General features: G+C 37.9%; 1 protein-coding gene across 1 annotated transcript in view; it reads left to right on the top strand.

Moving 5' to 3' along the window:
- The window catches only part of NEK11 (NIMA related kinase 11), a 103,897-nt gene that overhangs the window by 25,280 nt on the left and 58,291 nt on the right, over positions 1-20,326 (top strand). Inside the window, exons 2-5 of the mRNA XM_009280467.1 lie at positions 349-514; positions 5,645-5,763; positions 11,851-11,915; positions 12,425-12,551. Coding sequence (XP_009278742.1) covers positions 349-514; positions 5,645-5,763; positions 11,851-11,915; positions 12,425-12,551 — 477 coding nt within the window. The remainder of the gene's footprint in view (positions 1-348; positions 515-5,644; positions 5,764-11,850; positions 11,916-12,424; positions 12,552-20,326) is intronic.

The following is a 20,326-nucleotide window of genomic DNA, read 5'->3' as shown; positions in this document are numbered from 1 at the left end:
GCCTGAGTGGTGTTTAGCTGCCTGCCGGGTTAAACCACAGCAATTCATAAATATACGTTAATTCATAGTACTGAATACATGTCACGAAGAAAACAGTGCAGTAGAGAGTTAGTGGGAAAAATACTTCAAAATAGTATTTTAAAATGTTGCTTAATCGCTATGGTGAGTAGCATATTTATTTGCGTTTTAATGCATTCTCTTTGTTTACCCATATTTGCCTCATCATTTCATGTTGCCAAATACTTGGTTAATGTTATTATTTTGCATTTAAAGAAATTATGATGGGTTTTTGAGCATTATGTGATTTTTCTATTTTTATTAATATAAAGATTTCTTGTTTTCTTCTAGAAAGGTTCTAAAGGAAATCTCTGTTGGAGACCTAAAGCCTAATGAAACAGTTGAAGCAAATCTGGAAGCACAGCTACTCTCCAAATTAGACCATCCAGCCATTGTCAAATTTTATGCAAGCTTTGTGGAGCGAGATAGTTTCTGCATTATCACTGAATACTGCGAGGTGAGATTTGTAGATTACTTTGAAGAAGTTTGACAGAATGTGTGCATTAAAAGAGGGTCTTAAAAGAAACCTAGCCCAGTTTTTAATGTTTTAGTTTGAATTTTACTCGTATTTCTTACTTGTGGTATCACCTGCTACTTGTTAGGCATATTTCAAATAAACAATGTTACCTGCTCCCATGAGACTCATAGCTCATAGACAAACAAACCAGAGAAGAGGAAATTTTAAACACAAGTTCATTTCATTCACTATAATCAGTATTACAAGAAAGACTTAAACGCAGACACACTACCAGATCTGTTGATGAACTCAGAAAGGTTTTACCACATATGTACTACTGATAGGTAAGAGAGGATGAAACTGGGAGTACAGGGGCACGGTATGACATCTGGTGTAAATGAGGAAGGGAAAACTCACTTGTGATTTGGAGGTGATTAAAAGAAGCTCAAGCCCGGTCATATGGATGATGAGTTTGGTAGCAGCATTGCCTTTATGAAGTGGAGAATAGTGTGAGTCAAAGACCAGAGTTTAGAGGATGCAAAAAATATTAAAGCAGGATATACTACAGTATAGCTACCAGGCTTTTTTACTCCAGCATTTGGTATAAAAACATATTGATGAAATCTGTCTTAAGGCTTTAAAATAAGAATTTATACATATTTAAGCCAGCTTTTTAAAAGTTTATATAAAACAAGTGCCTACTTTGTATTAAATATAGATGTGCTGTTTTAAAACATATAACCTGTTATACATACAGTGATCTTTTTATGAAACTGTGAAGCAGACTTTTCAGTTGTGCTCTGCTAGACATTTGAAATGCTTTGGAAGATAATGACCTTGGACTACTGGGTTACCCGTCCACCAGTCAGACTTGTATTAACGAATCACATTTCTTCAATCATTCAGCTTTGGTGTGAATAATTAAAGAAGTACTATTCCTGCCAGTCATTGCTTCCTTAGAAGCTTTCTTTGATGACAGTTAAATGCCTATTTGTTGCTGGGATTTTTAAAAATTAAATCTGAAGTGTTCAATTCTGTTATGCAATCTGAATATTTGTTCACATATTAACACCCATGCAGAAGCTCTTTGCGTCATTCCCTGAATGTCTGACAGCTGGGGCTTGTTGAAAATTTGGTACTGCCAACTCTCTGTGGAAATCCAGAGCTCAGAACTGAAGGGTTATTCTAACTGCTCAGATATTCCCATGCACTAAGATTCATTTTCTCTCTACCAGTGGTAGAAAGTGGCTCAACACCAGATCAGTTAAGCCTATAGGAATAAAGGAGCGCCTTCAGCAGCATTACAGAGCTGGACTAGTGGCTTTGGTCCACTGCTTTTTCCTTTTTTTTTTTTTTTCTTTCCCCATCTGGAATAAAGTTATAGGTGAATAAAAAAGAGCATGATAGCAATCACCATAGTAATCACAAGCTGCTGCAGCACCCCTTGGAAATATTTTTATTCAGGCAATGTAACCTACCCTGCATGAAAACGTTTTGGTGCAGTTACCCTAGGATCCAGGAGCCATGTACTCAAACACATGAGAATGTATTAGAGCAAGGCAAATGAAGGAGGAGGAAATGGCTGCGTTGGCTATGCAGCTGAATCTTTTCACTTTTGAGTCTGCTAGATCAGGCCAGAATGACAGTGGGTCCACTAGGATGTGCTTCTGACTCTTTCAGAAAAGGCTGTACTATGTAGTATCATTTCATTTAAGTAATTATGATGTATTTAATTGAATGTTCAGACAAGGAAAGTACTAAGCAAGGTTTCTCATAGTGCTATAAAGTTTCTTTTCTATTTTAGTGGGAGTATTTCCAGAAGGTATACTTCCGTATTTGCTTGTTTATAACCTGCCTTTGTATGTGGTGGGATTTGGATCTTTTTACCTAAAAGATGCCTGTTTAAATTGTGCATAAACTGAGAATGAGAAGAACATATTGCTACCTGATCCTTGTTTGGAAATCTAGTACATTCAGTTTCTCATGCATAGAATAATTACCAGATTGGCAGTAACTGGTACTCTTGGGCAGACTCAAAATAAAGAATAAACATTAAGTTGGCATGGAAACAGAACTACCCTCTGAGCCTTATTCTGTTTTCTGCAAAGTACTGTGACTTATTCATTAGCCACAGTGCTTTGTTCATTCTTGCATGAGTAGCATAGAGTGAGCCTCCAATGCAGCTGCCCCGTGCTATACCCGTCCTGTGAACAAAAGAGAACATTGGTCTCCGTTGCTCAACTCGACATCTTTTATTATAACTGAATTCACTCAAAATTATAGAAAAGAAGTATATGTGTCTGTTTTGATCTTTTTGAGCTGCTTTGGCAGTTTTCCCGAATCAAAATCTTACAGGCATTATAAACATTATCAGATAAGTCAGATTTCAAACAAAAATGCCTTCATGAACCTTGGATTTCATTTTGTAACATAAATTGGATTTCAATAAAATACAGTTTTTACAAAGTAGTTACTTTAAAAGTTGCATCATTTTAACACATCATAAACCAGAACTACTTGTACTTTCCCCCAGACGATTATTTCTGTCTCCTCACTGCGGTCTCAGCTGTGATGTGAGTATACATATGCTAAGGAAATCTGAGCAAAAGGAATAACTAAAGCAATCAGTGCCTGTTCCCATTATCAGCTCTAGATGCTAAGCTGTTTTAAATAAGTTACTGGTGTATTTGAGAGTCTTGACATTTAAATAGAAACTGCAGCTTGGAAACTCCCTATGTATTTAATTTGTTAAATTCCTTATGAACTTCATTATGCTGACCTTCCAAAATGCAAAACTGGGTTAACAAAATTCTTCAGAGTTTCATGGCAGCAGTATTTCAGCAAATCTTTTATGATGCGTTTTTGTTTTCCTTTTTTAGACACAAAATCAAGGTTAAATTAATTGTAGGACATTGAGACCAGTCTTCTCTGCTTGAAGGTAAAAATCCATACAGTTACTTGAGGGCGCATGTAGTACTTTATTCAACTGCTTTTGTTCTCCTTAGACCTTTTGAAGGAAATGTCCCCCAACTTAAGAGAGTACCCACCAGCCTAACTCTGTAGGTCCTACACTTCTTTTCTTTGCATTTTTCATGGCAATGTGTGATTGTGGTAGAGGACACACTGGGACAGGGAGAAACGGTGACTGGAGCCTGCTGCACTTCATCTGTCCTCACCTGGATAGCACATAGTCCCTTGTGGCCAGTAGCCAGCTGACACATGTCTGAACAGCCCCTGAGTCTTGGGCTATTGCTACAGCTGGCTCTGGATGGTCTGGGGCAGCTGCCTGGAATAGGTGAGTCATTATTTTCGAGGTGTGTGAGTAGGCTCAGACACAGCCCATCTTGTTGCCATGCAGCAGAGGTACCCAGCAACACTTTTTCTTTCCTTCCTCTGCTCTGCTGCAAGCAGCCAGGGGGAAGCTGTTGAACATTGGGAGTTGCAAAGGGGAAGCAGCTGCTGAGAGCTCCAAGTTCCCAGAAGAGCTTCTCTCTGGGCTGCAGCAGGGAGGCAGATGGAGAACTGAAGCCATATTCCCTTCCCTAGTGAATGAGGTGATTCAGACATTTCAATTAAAAAATTGCAGGACATCATTGTCAGGGAACACATTTTTCATATATGACAAAAATATTTTCTTTTTTTTAACACACTCACTCTTGAATGTTGTAACTTAGAACCTCAGGGACCACAGAAATGACTGTAAATTCATGTCAAAGTACAGGACAGAAATGTATGGATCTTCAAGGACAGAACCTGCTTGTTTTGTAGCAGCAGTACGAAGCACTGTGGTGTTGGGAACAGAAAAACAAGAAATGCTGACGAGATCATAAAATGTTGAGAGTCAACAGTGCGGAGAAGGGAAGGGTTGATGATGGGAAATGGTGGTACAGGTACAGTTGTACAGGTTAAACTATTTTCTTGTATATGGCACATAAAACTTCCAATTTTATGCAGAATGTATAATGTAAAAGTAATGATTTATGGAGAATAAGCTGTCCTGATGTAAGGTACTTAGTCACTAGAGTACAATGAGACTTACAGTCCCTTTGCTCTGGGATTAGTTACCTCAACACAGTGCTTGCCACTAATGTGTATTCTTGTAGACAAAATCCATTTATTTTATAAACTGGATAAACAACCAGCTGACAACCATCTGTCTATGTTTTAGCAAAATGAACAGTTTTCATATAAGTGTCCTCAAAAACCTCTTTCATCATGCTGTTGTTCAACTGATTTTTCCAAATGTCTGACTTAAAGTTTTCAAGGAGTCTTTTTCTGTATATATTTTCTGGTTTATTTTCACTGCCTACTGTGTGTCATATTGCTCCATTTCTAGTGTTACTTCAAGATCAGTTGTAGTTTTAATGAAGTATTTACAATAACACATGCTACAGCTTTTGAAGCTTTAATTCTGCTTTGTTTCTGGCAAAAGTGAGTTTGGAAGAGGGACAAAGTATCATAATTAAAGAGACTGTATTTTAATTCTTAAGAGAACAGCATGTTTTCTTTGATGCTGACATGGTTATTTCAACATAATAAATGAGAGTGTCTCTTGACTGTGCAATGTTTGACTTAAGTGGAAATGCTTTTCCCAAATTTGTAAACCTATTTGGGCCCATTGGGGCAGATTCCTTTTACTTGATTTAGGTGTCTACATATTAGCCAGTCAATGTAGACCCTCATCATAAACCTTTGCAGAGAAAAAGCATTTCTACGTGATCCATCCCTTCCTAAGGTACACAGCTAGATGGCAGAGATAATTGCACTATACAGGTGCCTGTTCTTTTGTGTTAACTATAAAGGGAGTTTGAGGTGACCAGCTCAGACATATATGTCTAAAGTTGGGTGACATGAAGTGAGAATAGTTGAAAACTTTGATGATGTTGTGTAACACTCAGAGAAAACTGACCTACTTTCCCTATGCAGCCAGACTGCTTGATCTCATTTTGATCCTCAGCTGTGTATGCTTTTGGTGCTGGGAGAGTTCAGAACTCACATGCAAGCGTTAATTTTACAGACTATGTGGTAGGAGTCTGAAGGTCTAAGAAAGTGGAGTCCTGTACTTTGACGAAGGAGAAGACATTTTAAAAACTTACTTTAAATGTACAAATATGTTGTGATATTTTTCAGGGTGGAGATCTAGACTTTAAAATTCAAGAGCACAAAGAGTCTGGGAAGATATTCACTCAAAGACAAATAATAGACTGGTTTATACAGTTGTTACTCGGAGTCAACTATATGCATGAAAGGTACAGTCACTTAATATGAAAGCATTTAGCTTGGGAGGGGAGTGAGTAGACTTACTGACTAGTTGCAGATATTCAAACAGAAACGAAACCATATGGACTGTCTTGTATTCGTATAAAGTCATGTTCACCAAACTGCTGTAGTGTATGTTGTATACCTAAAGTGTAATTAATTATCTATCCTGCAAGAACATTGTGTATTATATCTTTTAGCAGCACAGCGGTAGATGTCTTTCAGCATTAGACACACATTTTTTAAGAGCCAAGTGAAAAACTTAGCACAACAGAAATAGTTCAGTATTGTTAGAAGAAAATGGATTAAAAGGTTAAAACAAAGTCAGCTTTTTCAAGGGGAGTCAACAAGGATCTCTTGCAGATATTTAATGTGAAGAATCCAATATATGTGCTTGATGTACTCCCACTAAAATCAGTGAAATTACATACATACATTCTTTGAAAACAGACATTACTTTTAACAGCACATCAAAGATTAGCCTAAAAAATTACTGCAGGTCATCCAGACAGTGATGTGTGGAGATCACACTTTGTTTGAGCAGGGGTAGATACAGGTGAATGCCTACCTGGTCATCTCCATGGATGTAGTTCTTGCCTGCAGTGTGATTTAGGCAGGCTGACTTCAGCGATTTAAACAGTTCCCTCGTTGCCAGCGTACTGGACATGTGCATGAGCCCTGCCTGGTCCCCTTCCCGCGTCATCCAGTGCTGTCACCTTTGAGGTAGGTGGGACTATTTAGCATGGTATGAGGGAGGCCGAGTGCTGTGCTGAGCCAGAAGGCCCAGCACGCTGCCACCCGCATTGAGAGCTGGAGGAACGGCCGAGCGAATGGGAATACCAGGCTCCTTTCCTAGCAGCTTTTCAGAAACAGTGAGCCAGTTGAAGTCAACCTGGCTTTCAGCATCTTCTCCTTTCCTCTGTCTCCTCCCTGTTGTTTTTGCCTGTTGGCAGCTCTGAAAGGTCACGTTAATGAACAAGACAGAGAATCCTTGCTAAAGAGCATTGTAGCCCAAAAGTCCAAGATTTTTCATCCGGCCAAGCTGAAATATTTGGACTATTATTCCTATTGAACTTTTAGAAATAAGAATGTCATTGCTGCAAGGACTGTCTTAGCAGAGGCTAAGGATGTTTGTCTGTAATCACTTGCATGTTTTGTGGAGATGAGCTCATCTGCCTAAAATAATGGTCTAAATTATTAATACAGCTGGGGGGGGAGAAGATGTTTATGTTTGAAGAGTAGGTTACACTCAGAATCTGCAGATGAGAATTCAGGGTTTTTTTCAAGCTGAATGTAAACTAGAATCCATAGTCTTCTGTCCTGGGTGAGTACTCGGAAAACAAGATTTTTATGCACTGGGTTGAAGGTGAAAACACCAAATTGATGTAGCTGTTTCAAATATCTTTCACAGCAGGGCTTGGGCCAAATCTGGTTGCCTGAACTTGAGTTGCAACAGAGCAGTAGGTATAGTCACCTGTCACCAAGAACAAGCATTTCTGAGTTGAACTGAAGTTAAGTATGTGGGATACGTTTGACCTAAACTGATAGATGCCTAATGAGTTTTTGCACCTACGGTGTCAGACTGTAGAGGGAAAAGGGCAGAGTGAATTGCTGTCGAGGATGCAAGCGCATTTTGGTTCCTAAATGCCAATTTATCTGGGGCTTGTACATGAAGTGCCGCCCCCACAGACGACAGTGATGGGAGCACAACGAAGAGAGCTCTCTTGGGATGCTGTGCTCTTCAGCACTCACCTCAGGCCGAAAGGAGAGAGGGAAATGGAAATAAAAATCCTGACCATTTAACTAAACTAGCAGTGTGGGTTTTTCTTTTTTCCCTTCTCAAACTCCAATTTAACAATTAATGATTAAAAGTTTTGGTAATCTGGAAAGTCCACTTCTGGTGAAGTCCTTTCTTTAATTATGTGTTTAGAGGATGCATTGTGCAGACTAATGCAGAATAATAACAACATTGCAGCTGGACTAGATGATCCTTGTAGGTCCCTTCCAGTTGAACTATTCTGTTCTATTGTATGTTATTCTTTTTGTCTTTCATTTTCTGTATTTCCTCATGCCTCTCTTATCTCTTGTTTTCCCATACGTCCATACGATTTTTTCCCATACGATTTTTCTCATCTTCTACTTGTTCTCAAATAAATCTTAAAAAAAAATAACCTTATAAATAAACTTTCTTTGGTAATATGGTATATTAAATTACTGGGTTTGCTGAAAAGTAGTTTAATTCTCCAGTGAAAGCAGCAATTTGGTTTTCCAAACAGCATTTCATTTTCTCTCTTTGAATCATAGCTATTTAATAGCACCTCTCCAGACACATACAAATGACTTGACAGTTCTATTTTTATTTGCATTTCCTGTATTGTATTATGTGTTATTTGACTGTATGCACATTAGAAAATTTAATCTTTATCTTACTAGTTTAGAGCCAAACAACAGCTTAAATGGAAAAGGTTAGGCTTAAAAGAATTTAAAACTACTTACAGAAATTAATTTGAATTACTGAAACATAATAACAGCCCTCTGCTTATGTACAGAGGAGTCATACATGATTTCTTCTCTACTGATATAGAAAAAAGCTGTAATATATGTTTGAAATATGTTCTAATGCAAAGAAAACTTTTCCCTAGAATTAGAAGCTCGAATTATTCATTACCTGTGGGTTGGACTTCCTCGTGCCATTCCTTAGAAAATCCAGCTGCTGTGGATGGGAGTTTTTATTCCAGAGCAGCAAAAGTTATTATTTCTGGTTTTAGACATAGACTATTCACTTGGTTGTCCTTCTTGCATAGCTTTCGTTGAACTTCTGCACTTCTTGAAAACTCTTATGCTGGAAACTTATTTTAAAACAGGACTTTTCCGCTGCCTCAGATTGTTTTTCTTTTCCTGTGATAATAAAGATTATACAGACTAGACATTCCTGTCTTTTACTTAGGCTTCATAAATCCCAAAGGGGGCATGAATATCTTATGGTCATTATGGTATCTACTGGCTGTTTTGCATAATTGGAAGGTTTTTTTAATTTTAAACTTGAAAGCTAAATTATCTAGAATTAAATAGATTCAATCCTCATCTGTCATTGATATAACCAGAGGGAGAAGTAAAGGAGCGGCAACATAGTTCAGCGGTCTTATCTAGGTGGAGACAGTTAGCATGAAACCATTATCGAGTCTCTCTGGCATACTTGTAGCCCGTCGCACATCAGTGCACCAAATTGATCCCACAGCAATCAGGCAATAAGGCCATTGATTCATTTAACCTCAATTTGAATAAAGCTGGCCATTACATTATCCATCACTTCGCTAATCTTTATGAACAATATGCCAACACAGAGATTTTTATAAGGTTACCACTTAATGCAAACAAATCTGTTGCTTTCAATCTACAGGATAGCAGGCTTTGCCCAAGTACTTTATCTAGATTTCACGTTGTCTTCCCTAGTACAGGATTCAGACTTACCCAGAACCTCTTACTTCTCTAAATAGTTCTTCAGATAGAGGAAAGAGAAATTAATTGCTGAATATTTCACAGCAGTAAACTACTTCAGCTTCAATCAGCTTCACTTGCTGGTATGTTGCAGAGGAAGCTTTATTCAAGGAGGCTGCCCACTGCTCAGTGCTCCGTGCTGCCTTTTTATGACAGCAAGCGGGTACTTTATAGAACATAGGTATATTTATTGCCCAAATTTGAAACTGTCCTTAAGTGTTAATTTCTACCCAAAATATCAATAACCACTTTGCTGACTGTCAAGTTAGATTAAGTTTTTCTGGAGTCCAGTTAATTCATGTTACCTTTATAGGTCTGTCTCTTGCTACAACAAAAAGTCACGCTCTTCCTTAAACTAGATTTACAGTGCAGGCTCAATAGTTATTCCTTACTAGAATTAAATTAGTTGTTTCAGTTAAGGTTTCAGCTTGTAGCTTGTTTATCTTCTGACATATCCTGGCAGAATAAGGTGGCTTGCATCAAGAGACATCATCATGATGTTCCAAAGAATTCCAAGAATTTATAGTCATATTAATATATAAAAGCATCTTATAATTATTGGTAATGCAAATAATTTGCATAACATTTTCATCAATATGTTGCAAGTTTATATATGCATTACATTCTAATTCAAACTAATGTGACCCAAACATCTTCTTTTTATCACCTTTTCAAATAATATGCTACTGAAAGCTTTCTGTATAGTTTTTATACATCAGGATACCTGCTATTCAAATCACAGCTATGCAGGAAACTTTTAGGTTCAAAGAGTCCGTGGTTATATTTCTATAAAGTAATAATAAAAAAAAAGGTTGAAACCCACCAACACTCAACAATAATATGCAAGAAAAATCTAACTCACTGAAGTCAAGACTCACTGAATCAGACTCAGTGAAGCAAAGACTCTGTGTGATGAATGGGAAGGAGAGACTATGAATCTACATTAACAGAGCAAGATTTATATAAAACTGTGTATATATAGGCTTATGAAATAATAACAAGTATCACCTTAGCTTAATTTCCTTACTGATGTAATGTATGATGAGTGTGCGTGTATTGTTCAAGAAAGTTGCCAAATAGAGAACAAATTATTTATAAACATCAGTGGAGGTATACTGAATAAAACTTTCATTTTTCCCAATGTGCAAACCTTTCTCTACAAGCATTACTTTCAGGACAAAAACTGGAAAGATTGCCATAAGAAGCATTAATAACTCTTTTTTTAATATCCTATAAAAATAGAAATGTTTCCTTTTCATGATCAGTCTATGTGCATATTAAAACATCTTCTAGTAGTTATTAGTCACATTTTTTCCCATTTGTGAACTGAGTATACTGAATTAATTATTTTTTTCTCTTCTTGCAAAAATTATTTTCAAATGAGCTGTGGACTAAATTGCTTATTTAAATTGTGCTGTAGAATACTTATTTTCTAGTCTTAATATGGAAACTATTTTGGAAATAATTTCAGTATCTCAATGCATAAGACTTTAATAATTTAATAAAATTTGAGATAATACTTGAGGATTGCTCAAGAACAATTAAAATCTATTACTATATTTGTTTTTCCTGCCCACATCTCAAGAATCTTAGAACCTCTGTTCCTTTCTTTATCTGTTCTAAATGGCTGAACAACTACTGTGTTTGTATTAGCAAATACAGTTTCTGTAGCCAGTACGTACCAAATGCTATTCTAACCTCCTCCTGAGCAGAGCTGATAACTAATACTGTGTGTTATCAAGTTATAACTAATTTAAAAGTGGATGAGTTCTAGTTTAGTTGAGGTTGTAGGGAACTCTTTTGGAAGAGTTATTAACAAGAATTAATTGAGAACATGTTTTGTATACTGTAGAGATATATTATTTTCCTAAGGGGATGGAGAATTACTGTCACAGATTAAGATTTCAAGAAATTGAGAAGATGCTGTTTGTCCCCAGATGGTGTGTAGCTTATGGTGTTGCTTCAGTCTTTGATGGAAAAATAAGTCTGTAAAAGCTAGTTGTTCTTTTTTTTTTTTCCTTTTGATCTCTGTCTTTGTAAAGTTCTTTTATCTTCCACACCGTTACTGCAAAATTTTGAAGTACTAGCCTAGTCTATATACATATTTGTCTTTCAAGTAATACATTTTCTCTGAAGGAGACTTCCCTGAGCTTTGAGAATCTCTTATTGCTGTTTTTCTCATCCCTTATTCTATTGTGAGACATCTGATTCTTCTGGCAGAAAACAAGATGTAATGCTTTTAAGAAGAGCCAGACAGGAAGTCTTGCCTTTCTCCCTTCCTCTGCAGCTCATGTTAAGCCTGTATCTGTGCTCTCAAGCTGGGATCCCTGGGTGCATTTTTGTTATCCTGGCTACTTAGGCTCTCATCCTGCATGTGGGTGTCTGTCAATGCACCTCTGTGTTTATATGAAGCTCCTTAATGCCATCATTTGTGCATTGTCACTTACAGGGTTAGACTGTAGCAGTGTAGCTTTCCTGTAGCATTCCTAACGAGGAATGAAGATAAATATTTGAGATACTTGATACGTGACTGTCAATGCTTCAAGTTGGATGAGGTTGAATTTCCTTTTATATTCCAGGCGAATACTTCACAGAGATTTGAAAGCCAAGAATATATTTTTGAAAAATAATCTTCTTAAAATTGGTGAGATTTCCATACTTTTAAAAGATGTATTTTAGTATGATAGAACAGTCCAGCAGACATTTTGTTAATAAGGAGATTTAAATAAAGTCATGTCTGATATAGCATTTTGAGTTGTGATCAAGCATTTATTTGACAGTCAGACACAGGAATAGGGGCCCGGAGAAGCAATGAAATCTCTAGCCTTGAGGGTGCTCCAAGCTTGACTGGACCTGGACCTGAGCAGCCTCATGTAACTTTGAAGTTGGCCTTGCTTTGAGCCAGGGGTTTGAATCAGATGACCTTGTAAGGCATCTTCAAACCTACATTGTTCTACAGTTCTATGATTTTCTAGTGTTTTTATTTTGAAGAATTACAGAAAATTGTTTTTTCCATATTTTAAAATTCTGGCAGGTTTTTTTGATGTACAGTCGTTGTATCGTGTCTAACAATAAATGCAAAGAGTTTGTATGAATAAATACAGATTTATGGAATTTATATGAATAGATTATTGTTTCTGCTGTTACTTTTAGGGGACTTTGGAGTTTCTCGTCTTTTGATGGGTTCATGTGATCTGGCAACTACATTTACTGGGACACCATACTACATGAGTCCAGAGGCACTGAAGCACCAGGGATATAACACAAAATCTGACATTTGGTGAGTAGTCAGCATGCTATTTCAGTTGGGCTAGGCATTTATTTTCTTGGTCAGCATTTGACTTTATTTAGGAACTACTTTTTTTTTAAAAAATGGCTCCCTCAGTAGAGTGCTCACACTTCTCCACTAAAATTATTCCAGGACATTTGTGTCATATGTTGCAATTGGAAGGTTTGCTCTTTGTCTTAAGAAGCAGGTAGTTTAATATTATTCTGGGTTATCTGGGACTTTAAAGTAGAGTAAGATTCAGGTCCAGTCTCTGCCATGACACAGGATGATTGTAGACAAAGTTCAAGTTTTGCTAGGAAGTGGGAAAATCTTTTTCTTTCTCATATTGAGAAAGATGAATGGAAAGAAGCAACTTTCTGTGAAACTTCCAAGTGGATGAGGAAAGAGTGATTCCTGGCTGAGAGGGAAGCAGAAGGATCTTCGTAGGAACTGAATTGAAAAGCATTGGCAAATGCAAAAAGGAAGAAGGTACTTGGAAGGGGAGCTGAAAATGATAACTGGAGTGTTATGACAGAAGTAAAAAGGCACTCTGTTTTATAAAAGGCTCAAAGGTAGAAAGAAAAGTGTGAGTTCTACACTTGACACAAATTCTTGAGATCAAGACTTCTGAGGTGATGATTAAAGAATCAACTTGAGAACCTGAGATCTGTTGAAGGACTTTAAGAAACCAGTACATGTCCAGGTATTCCTACAAGCTAAGATGAAGAATGATTTTTGGAATGAGGAAAATATCTGCCTTGTTTATATGTGTGTCCTAAAACATCTCGTGTTTTAAGATGATGGTTAAAACTATTGTGTTTTTTAAATTCTGTTACAGTATTTTTTTATAAAATGTGCTTTGTTTCTTCTGTTAAAAGGTGTTTGTTTCTGTAGGTATGCTAATCTGAAGGTTCCTTTTTTTATGAATATTTCAGATCAGGAAATTTCCTTCCTAAAATATTTGACAACTGGAATGTAGTTTTTTTACTTGATAATTTACTTTAGCTTCTGCTCAATTCTGCCTTTTCAAAATATATTTGTGACTGCAAGATATAATTCTAAAAGTTGAGAACAGTCATCTGTACTTTCAACTCGTAGCAACCACTTTTTATGGTTGCAACCACTTTTTACGGTTAACATGTTCAATCCAGCCAACAGATGTGCCAGGAATCTCATCTCATGGTCTGTGTAGCTGAACTGAAATGGATTTGATGTCAGATTCTCGTTCATCTGTATCAAAACAAATATCAGTTAATACATGTAGTCAATAAAAATATATTGAGAGGAGATTTCAAAAGGTGTCAAAACAAGTAAACAGGAAAATCTGCCTTTTGTGCTCTATTACTGTAAATAATAATTTCTTTTGTTGCAGTTGAAATGGAATGTAAAATACATATTTAAGTTCTGTTCGTTGTTACAAGTGTCAATCCATATAAGTCATTGAAGTTGTACAGAGTAAATGAAAGCAGAATTTTGTCCAGTATATTTATAGATGATGTGTTGATCACCCTTTCAAAATTTAAAAAATAGCAGAAATGTCCCTGCCCCCCGGCAACAAGTCACTAGCTATTAGCTTTCTGCTATACCTTATGCATTTTGTAATCTTTCCAAAGCAGTACCCAGAGCACTCTGAGGGTGGAACTGCCTTCAATAGGAGCTTCTTGGCCCTCACTGTAGGGACGCTAAGGAGGAGGTGTGCCCTGACTCACTAGACCCCCAGCCCACAAAGAACTTCTCTTTCTGAGCCAAGAAACTCTCTTTTGATCAGGACTTGCCAACTACTATGACTCATACATTTGATTGATACATTGGTCATTTCTTCTCTTCATTTAATATTTTAATAATGATTCTATTTGATTTTGTTTTTTGCATTTGCCCCATTTAACGGGGGCTGAAACATGAGAGATACCTGAGCACCTGGGGGAACCCACCCTGGAGGCTCCAGGTGAGGTGAAATCCTTGTGCTGCTTTGCAGGAAGTTCAGTTGCTCATCAAGAAGATGCCCAAGCCTTTTATGAGTACCTGAAGTGACATTCTCTCTTCAGACTTGTCCTTCTGATCTCTAGCAGAACTCAAAATATTGCGCACAAAAACTCAGAATTACAAGTGTTCCCATATTAAATGTAAGAAAATGTAAAATGTCTTCTACAAAAGGCAGTTATTGCTGTCTCGCTACGTTATCATGGTCCTCTCAGTGTTCAGTCTAGTTAATCATTGTTCATTGGAAAGACCTGAATTTACACTGCCTTAATGATGTGCTCTAAAGAGACATTGTGCTTTTCAGGTTCACTGAAATGTTGTGCAACTGGCTCTTCAACACTGGCTTGAACATTCACAGTGCAGCAACTGGTACAAGAAGTATTGTCCTTTATAACCCAAGGTCAATAAACGGGAAAAAGCCACACGTTTTACAGTTTTTACATACAGAAGAAGTTCTGCAGTTAGGCTCAGAGAAGTTGTGGCGTTTATGTTTGTCCTCAGTTAAAATTTCAGGGTTGGAGTTCTTTGCTATTCCATGTTTTATGCCAAATCTTAATTCACAGGAGGCAAATTAAAATTGCCATCCATGTTGTCCTTACCATCCCTGAGCCTGGACTGGCCAGGCAGTAAGTGAAAGCCTTTGCAGATGACACAGTCTGGGGTTTCCTCCTTTCCAGGTGAGGAGCTTTCTTGGGGAGCTGGTCTCAGTTCAGGAGCTCACCAACCCCTCTGCCCGTCGGTGCTTCCCCCCTAACGAGTCAGTGCAGTGCTGGCAGCCGAGCTGAGACAGTGACTGGTTCAAGAGGCCAGGACGGGTGGAGGATTAGCAAGTGATGTGTGTGCGTGCAATTGGCAGTTGGGCCTCACTTTTGCGTGAGAGCAGCGTGACCCAGAGGCACTGCAGTGCCGGGGTCCTGGTGACCCTTCCTGGCCTTACGCACCGCGTGGTGGGACCGGCACTGGTGTTGGGGATGGGCCGGCGTTCCCATGCCACCAGCGCTATGGCACTGCATTCCTGTGTCAAGCAAACTGAAGACTGTATGTGTCATTTTAAGGCATTTCTTAGGGTCAGAAAAGGTGAAGTCATGTGGTGGGACATGGTTGCAATCTGCTTCTCTGGGGCAGTGAGTATTTTATAATTTATAGAAAACAGAACGCAGAGGGAGCCGTGTGAAATAGCCAATAGCCTGGTGGCTAAGATGGTCCCCGGTTTCTGCTCTGAATCAGACAGAGCAGAGACCTTGGTCTGAACCTCTGATGTCCAGGAGGAGCAGCTGGGTTATTTTCAAACCCTTCCAGGCAAAAGTTTCATCAAACCTCTGTGGCTGACAAAGCCTCCAGACTTCTTGTTTAACCTAAGTTCATGTTCCAATAAAACACTCTTTCCCTGGAAAATGCCTGACCATCTCTGTACTTACAGGACACAACAAGTAGGACTCATCCCCTGTGATACAACCACACGTTAGGTGTATGTATTAGATCCTTTGGCCTTAGGCTAATTTAGATTACTAGTTCTTTTGTTTTACAAGGCATGCGTGGTTTTTATTTTGTTATTTGGGAGGGGTTTTTTTAAGTATTGTTGGTAGGAAATAGTGGGTCAGAATCTACCCAGATTGTGTCAATGTCATCCAGCTAAGACTGCTGAAGAATCATGGCAGAACAGGTCTCCCAACACCAACAAATGCAGATGGACACCCATTAGCAATGTTATTAAGAAAGCAATCAGAGATCCAGGGGGTTACATGAAAGTCTACCAACAAAGTAACAATTTTAATCAGCTTTTATTTCAGTCCATGCAGTGACTAAAAATCATCACTCCAGCCCAAACAGACTTGGGCTTCCTGACATTAGGCTGAGAAGAATTGGCATCCTCTAACTCCCAGAACCATTTGAACAAAATGAAAACATTTCTTTCCAGGGAAGAGTAAACTAAAAGGAGGTACTTAGTGCATTCAGGGCAGTTGTGACTACTCAGTAATGCATTAGGTGAGCACTAACTTTTTATCTGAGGTTTTCTGAACAACAGGGATACCTTTGTACTTTCCATTAACTTCATGAAACCTAGAAAGCCCAGACTCACCAAATAGGTCAATGATAACTCCTGCACATGGTCCTAAAGCTAAAGGGTGCTGTTGTATCTTCCCCAGAGATCTCTTTTGTTCCAGAAAACTGGGATTCCCTTGGCACAAGGGCTCCCAACGAGTTTAGGTCCTGATTTTTTCATACTGGCAACTGAGCATCACTCTTTCCCATCCCAGCTGAAACTATCTCCCTGTTCAGCTCCTGAATAACATTACCAAAATTTGGCTGCCACTAGCAGTTATCCTGTATTGCACCTGCAGATTTTTGCAGGTTTTCTAACTGTGAGAGCTTGGGGTTTCTCAGATGAGACTCTGAAATCTGTACTGGCTGGGAGTCTGCCAAGGATCAGTACAGGTCCTCGAGTGTAAATATTGAGTGTCTGTCCATGCAGTGGCTATTGTAACTATATCGTATTTTGTTTCTGAGCAGATGAGATAAAGTGTATGCAATCAGTTATCAGCAGTAACATTTCTCTCTTCTTTTCAAAGCTATAAGCATATAAGGCAAACTCCATCCAGGTACTTTTCAAAGGATTTGTGCATAGTATATGTTATAAATTATCTCAGAGGCAGAAATGACAACAGAAATAATTTAGTTGAAAAACAAATGCTTTTTTCCACTTAGAGACTTAGCAAATTCTTTACGAGAGAGCTATAAATAACTTCCTTTTTGTTTTCCAGAGACAAAGCAATGTCACGGTCACATTTAAATCCATTGTACTCTATGTCTTCCATCAAGTACTGTCAGATTTTGATAGATGTTTTGTCTGTACGATTTGGGTAAATTGGGCTTCCTACACCATGGATCTTGGGATTTTCATTTTAATTGTGCTTGCTTGTCTGTGCTTTTCTCCCAATTTGTCGTGTTCAGGATTTGTGCATAGTATATGTTATAAATTATCTCAGAGGCAGAAATGACAACAGAAATAATTTAGTTGAAAAACAAATGCTTTTTTCCACTTAGAGACTTAGCAAATTCTTTACGAGAGAGGTATAAATAACTTCCTTTTTGTCTTCCAGAGACAAAGCAATGTCACGGTCACATTTAAATCCATTGTACTCTATGTCTTCCATCAAGTACTGTCAGATTTTGATAGATGTTTTGTCTGTACGATTTGGGTAAATCCTACACCCTACACCATGGATCTTGGGATTTTCATTTTAATTGTGCTCTGTGCTTTTTGCTTTTCTCCCAATTTGTCGTGTTCTTTAATATTAACAATCCAAAAATGGATTTTTTTTTTTTTTACTGCCAAATTTTATGTAGAATAGTTACCAAAAATAGCAATAAAAGCAGTGAAGACCTGACAAGCAGTGGCTGAGAGAGTTGTGATGGTACATGTGTGCATGTACGTATTCCTCATAGACTCTGGAGTCAGCAAATTCTTAAGACCTTCTGGCACAATCCCATTTTGTCGTGTTTTTTAATATTAACAAAAAAAAAATGGATTTTTTTTTTTTTTTTACTGCCAAATTTTATGTAGAATAGTTACCAAAAATAGCAATAAAAGCAGTGAAGACCTGACAAGCAGTGGCTGAGAGAGTTGTGATGGTACATGTGTGCATGTACGTATTCCTCATAGACTCTGGAGTCAGCAAATTCTTAAGACCTTCTGGCACAATCAGACTGAGAGATATAAGCCACAAAGGGATATGCATTTAGATTATCTGGCTTTTGGAGTTTAATTTAAAAGCTAACTTGGATCTTACAGCCTTTGAAGGACTATAACATACAAAAGATCAGAAGATGTTAAAAGGACAGCAATGCTTATGTAAACAAGTATCACCAAAAACCTCAGGGAGGTTTCTCCTGAGAAGGGGAAGTTAGAGGTCTGTCAGTCGATATTCTAGAGAATACACTGAAGCCTGTCCAGATGCTCCATTTTATGATGTAATTGAGCATAAGTGGGTTCGATGTGAAATGGTCATACATCAGTTTTGCTGAAACGAAGTGCTGTTTAGGACCTTTGTCAAGCCTATTCACAAACATAGGGAGCCGTCAAACCAACTGCTCTGGCTGGATAGCTTAATGACCACTGCAGAATTTTAAAACACTGGCAGTTATACAAGCTAAGATTATAAAAGTAACTAAATTATATGTTTGGGTCATGTGCAGATTGCTTGCGGGAATCAGGAAGCAATTTTCTCTCGCTGAATATGCTCCTTACAAGATGCTTAGACCAGGACTGTAGAAACACAACTGAGAAATGCAGTCTTGAGGCAAAAGCTTGGCGGTAACTCCCTTGGGCAATCGCAGCTCAGCAGCTGTCCCTGGAAGAAATAGTCTTGCTCTGGGACCTAGGGCAGCATTTCTCAGTTTAGGAGGTATTTATTTCATTTCAAAGAATTGTATCCTGCAGTAAAAACTTTATTCTTTTTCCTTCATTTTTCTTTTGTTTTTTTCCTTCATTTTTTTCTTTCATGGGACAGATGGGGTTTTCCCTGGGTAGCCTGTTCACGGCCCCGGCTGTAGCAGAATGCCCTGGGTGTTCTTTTCATCTTCCTCCAAAGCCTCAGGTGTAGTCAGAGTACTAAACTAGAAGAATAAACGGGCTTCCCTGATGTGGCAAATCCTGTGCTCCTAATGGCTCATTAAGCAATTTCTAACTGCCAGAATGAAGCAGCCTCCAAAACAGATTGATTCTGCAAAAAACAGTTATAGTACAGTCTGGCAGGTTGGGATTTTCCTTCCTTTTTTCTTTCCTCTGGCTGGTTTCCATTTTTGTTTGATGCTTTCAGATGCCATGTGTGCAGGGTTTTTTTGTTGTTCTTTTTGTTTTTCAGTATTTTCTCATGTAGTAATTATCTTGTTTCAGAGTTTGAACATACATCATAAACATAGATCATCATCTGTGTGTTACGGTTTATTGATTTTGGAAGTTTGAAAGCTGGTTGACAGTTAAATCTTTAAAAAACTAGGCAATTATTTATGTACCTCAGTAGTTGGTCTTTATGCAGTTGTTAGCAAAAATGTTCTGCTACTTGTTTTCACATACTGCTTTGAAAAGTACCAGTGAGAGAGTCCCCCTATTCTCTTTCCTCTTCCTTATTGGCATTGTATGTAGAGCCTGGGTTTCAGCTTTAAAATTATTTGCTCTTGTTCTTTTATTGCCAGTCAGACTGAATCGATTAGTCTTCTTTAACCAAAATGAATAATTGAAACTTTCAAAAGTTCAGAACAAGTTTGAAATTTGTTTTCAAAGATAATGTTTATACCCTTTTCAAATAAAGCCATTCACCTATACATACTTCTACTTATTATCACTATGCTTTATTTTCATACTGCTTCTGTAAATTATAAATACCACAATCAAATACTGCATTAAGAGTAAAGTTGCGCTGATATTTAAGTTGGTTACTTAGATAAGTCTGGTCCTGTAGCTGGCTCTCAGCAGCATTTTCTATGATCTTGATCAAGTCACTCGTCAGTGCCTCAGTTCTCCTGACTGCAAACTGGAGGTAACGCTGGGTATCCTTCAAAGCCTGGAAAGCTCAACTCCCCTATTTTTTAAAAAACATTTGTCAGACAGAACCCAGTTGAAATGCAAACTGTTACGAATAGTCATGATATAAATTATTATGAGAGTGTTTATGTTAAAATGTTCAACTTGGTGATCTTTTATGATCTCCATTAGGACTGGTGAATAAGAGCCTGGTAGATAAGGTGATAGTAAACCAGAGGCCCATTTAAAATTGTTTGTAATAGTTCCTCCTGTTTTTTAGTGG

This window comes from Aptenodytes forsteri, unplaced genomic scaffold (assembly GCF_000699145.1).
Source record: "Aptenodytes forsteri isolate BGI_AS27 unplaced genomic scaffold, ASM69914v1 Scaffold523, whole genome shotgun sequence".
Lineage (NCBI taxonomy): Eukaryota > Metazoa > Chordata > Aves > Sphenisciformes > Spheniscidae > Aptenodytes > Aptenodytes forsteri.
This window is presented reverse-complemented; position numbering and strand designations above follow the sequence as displayed.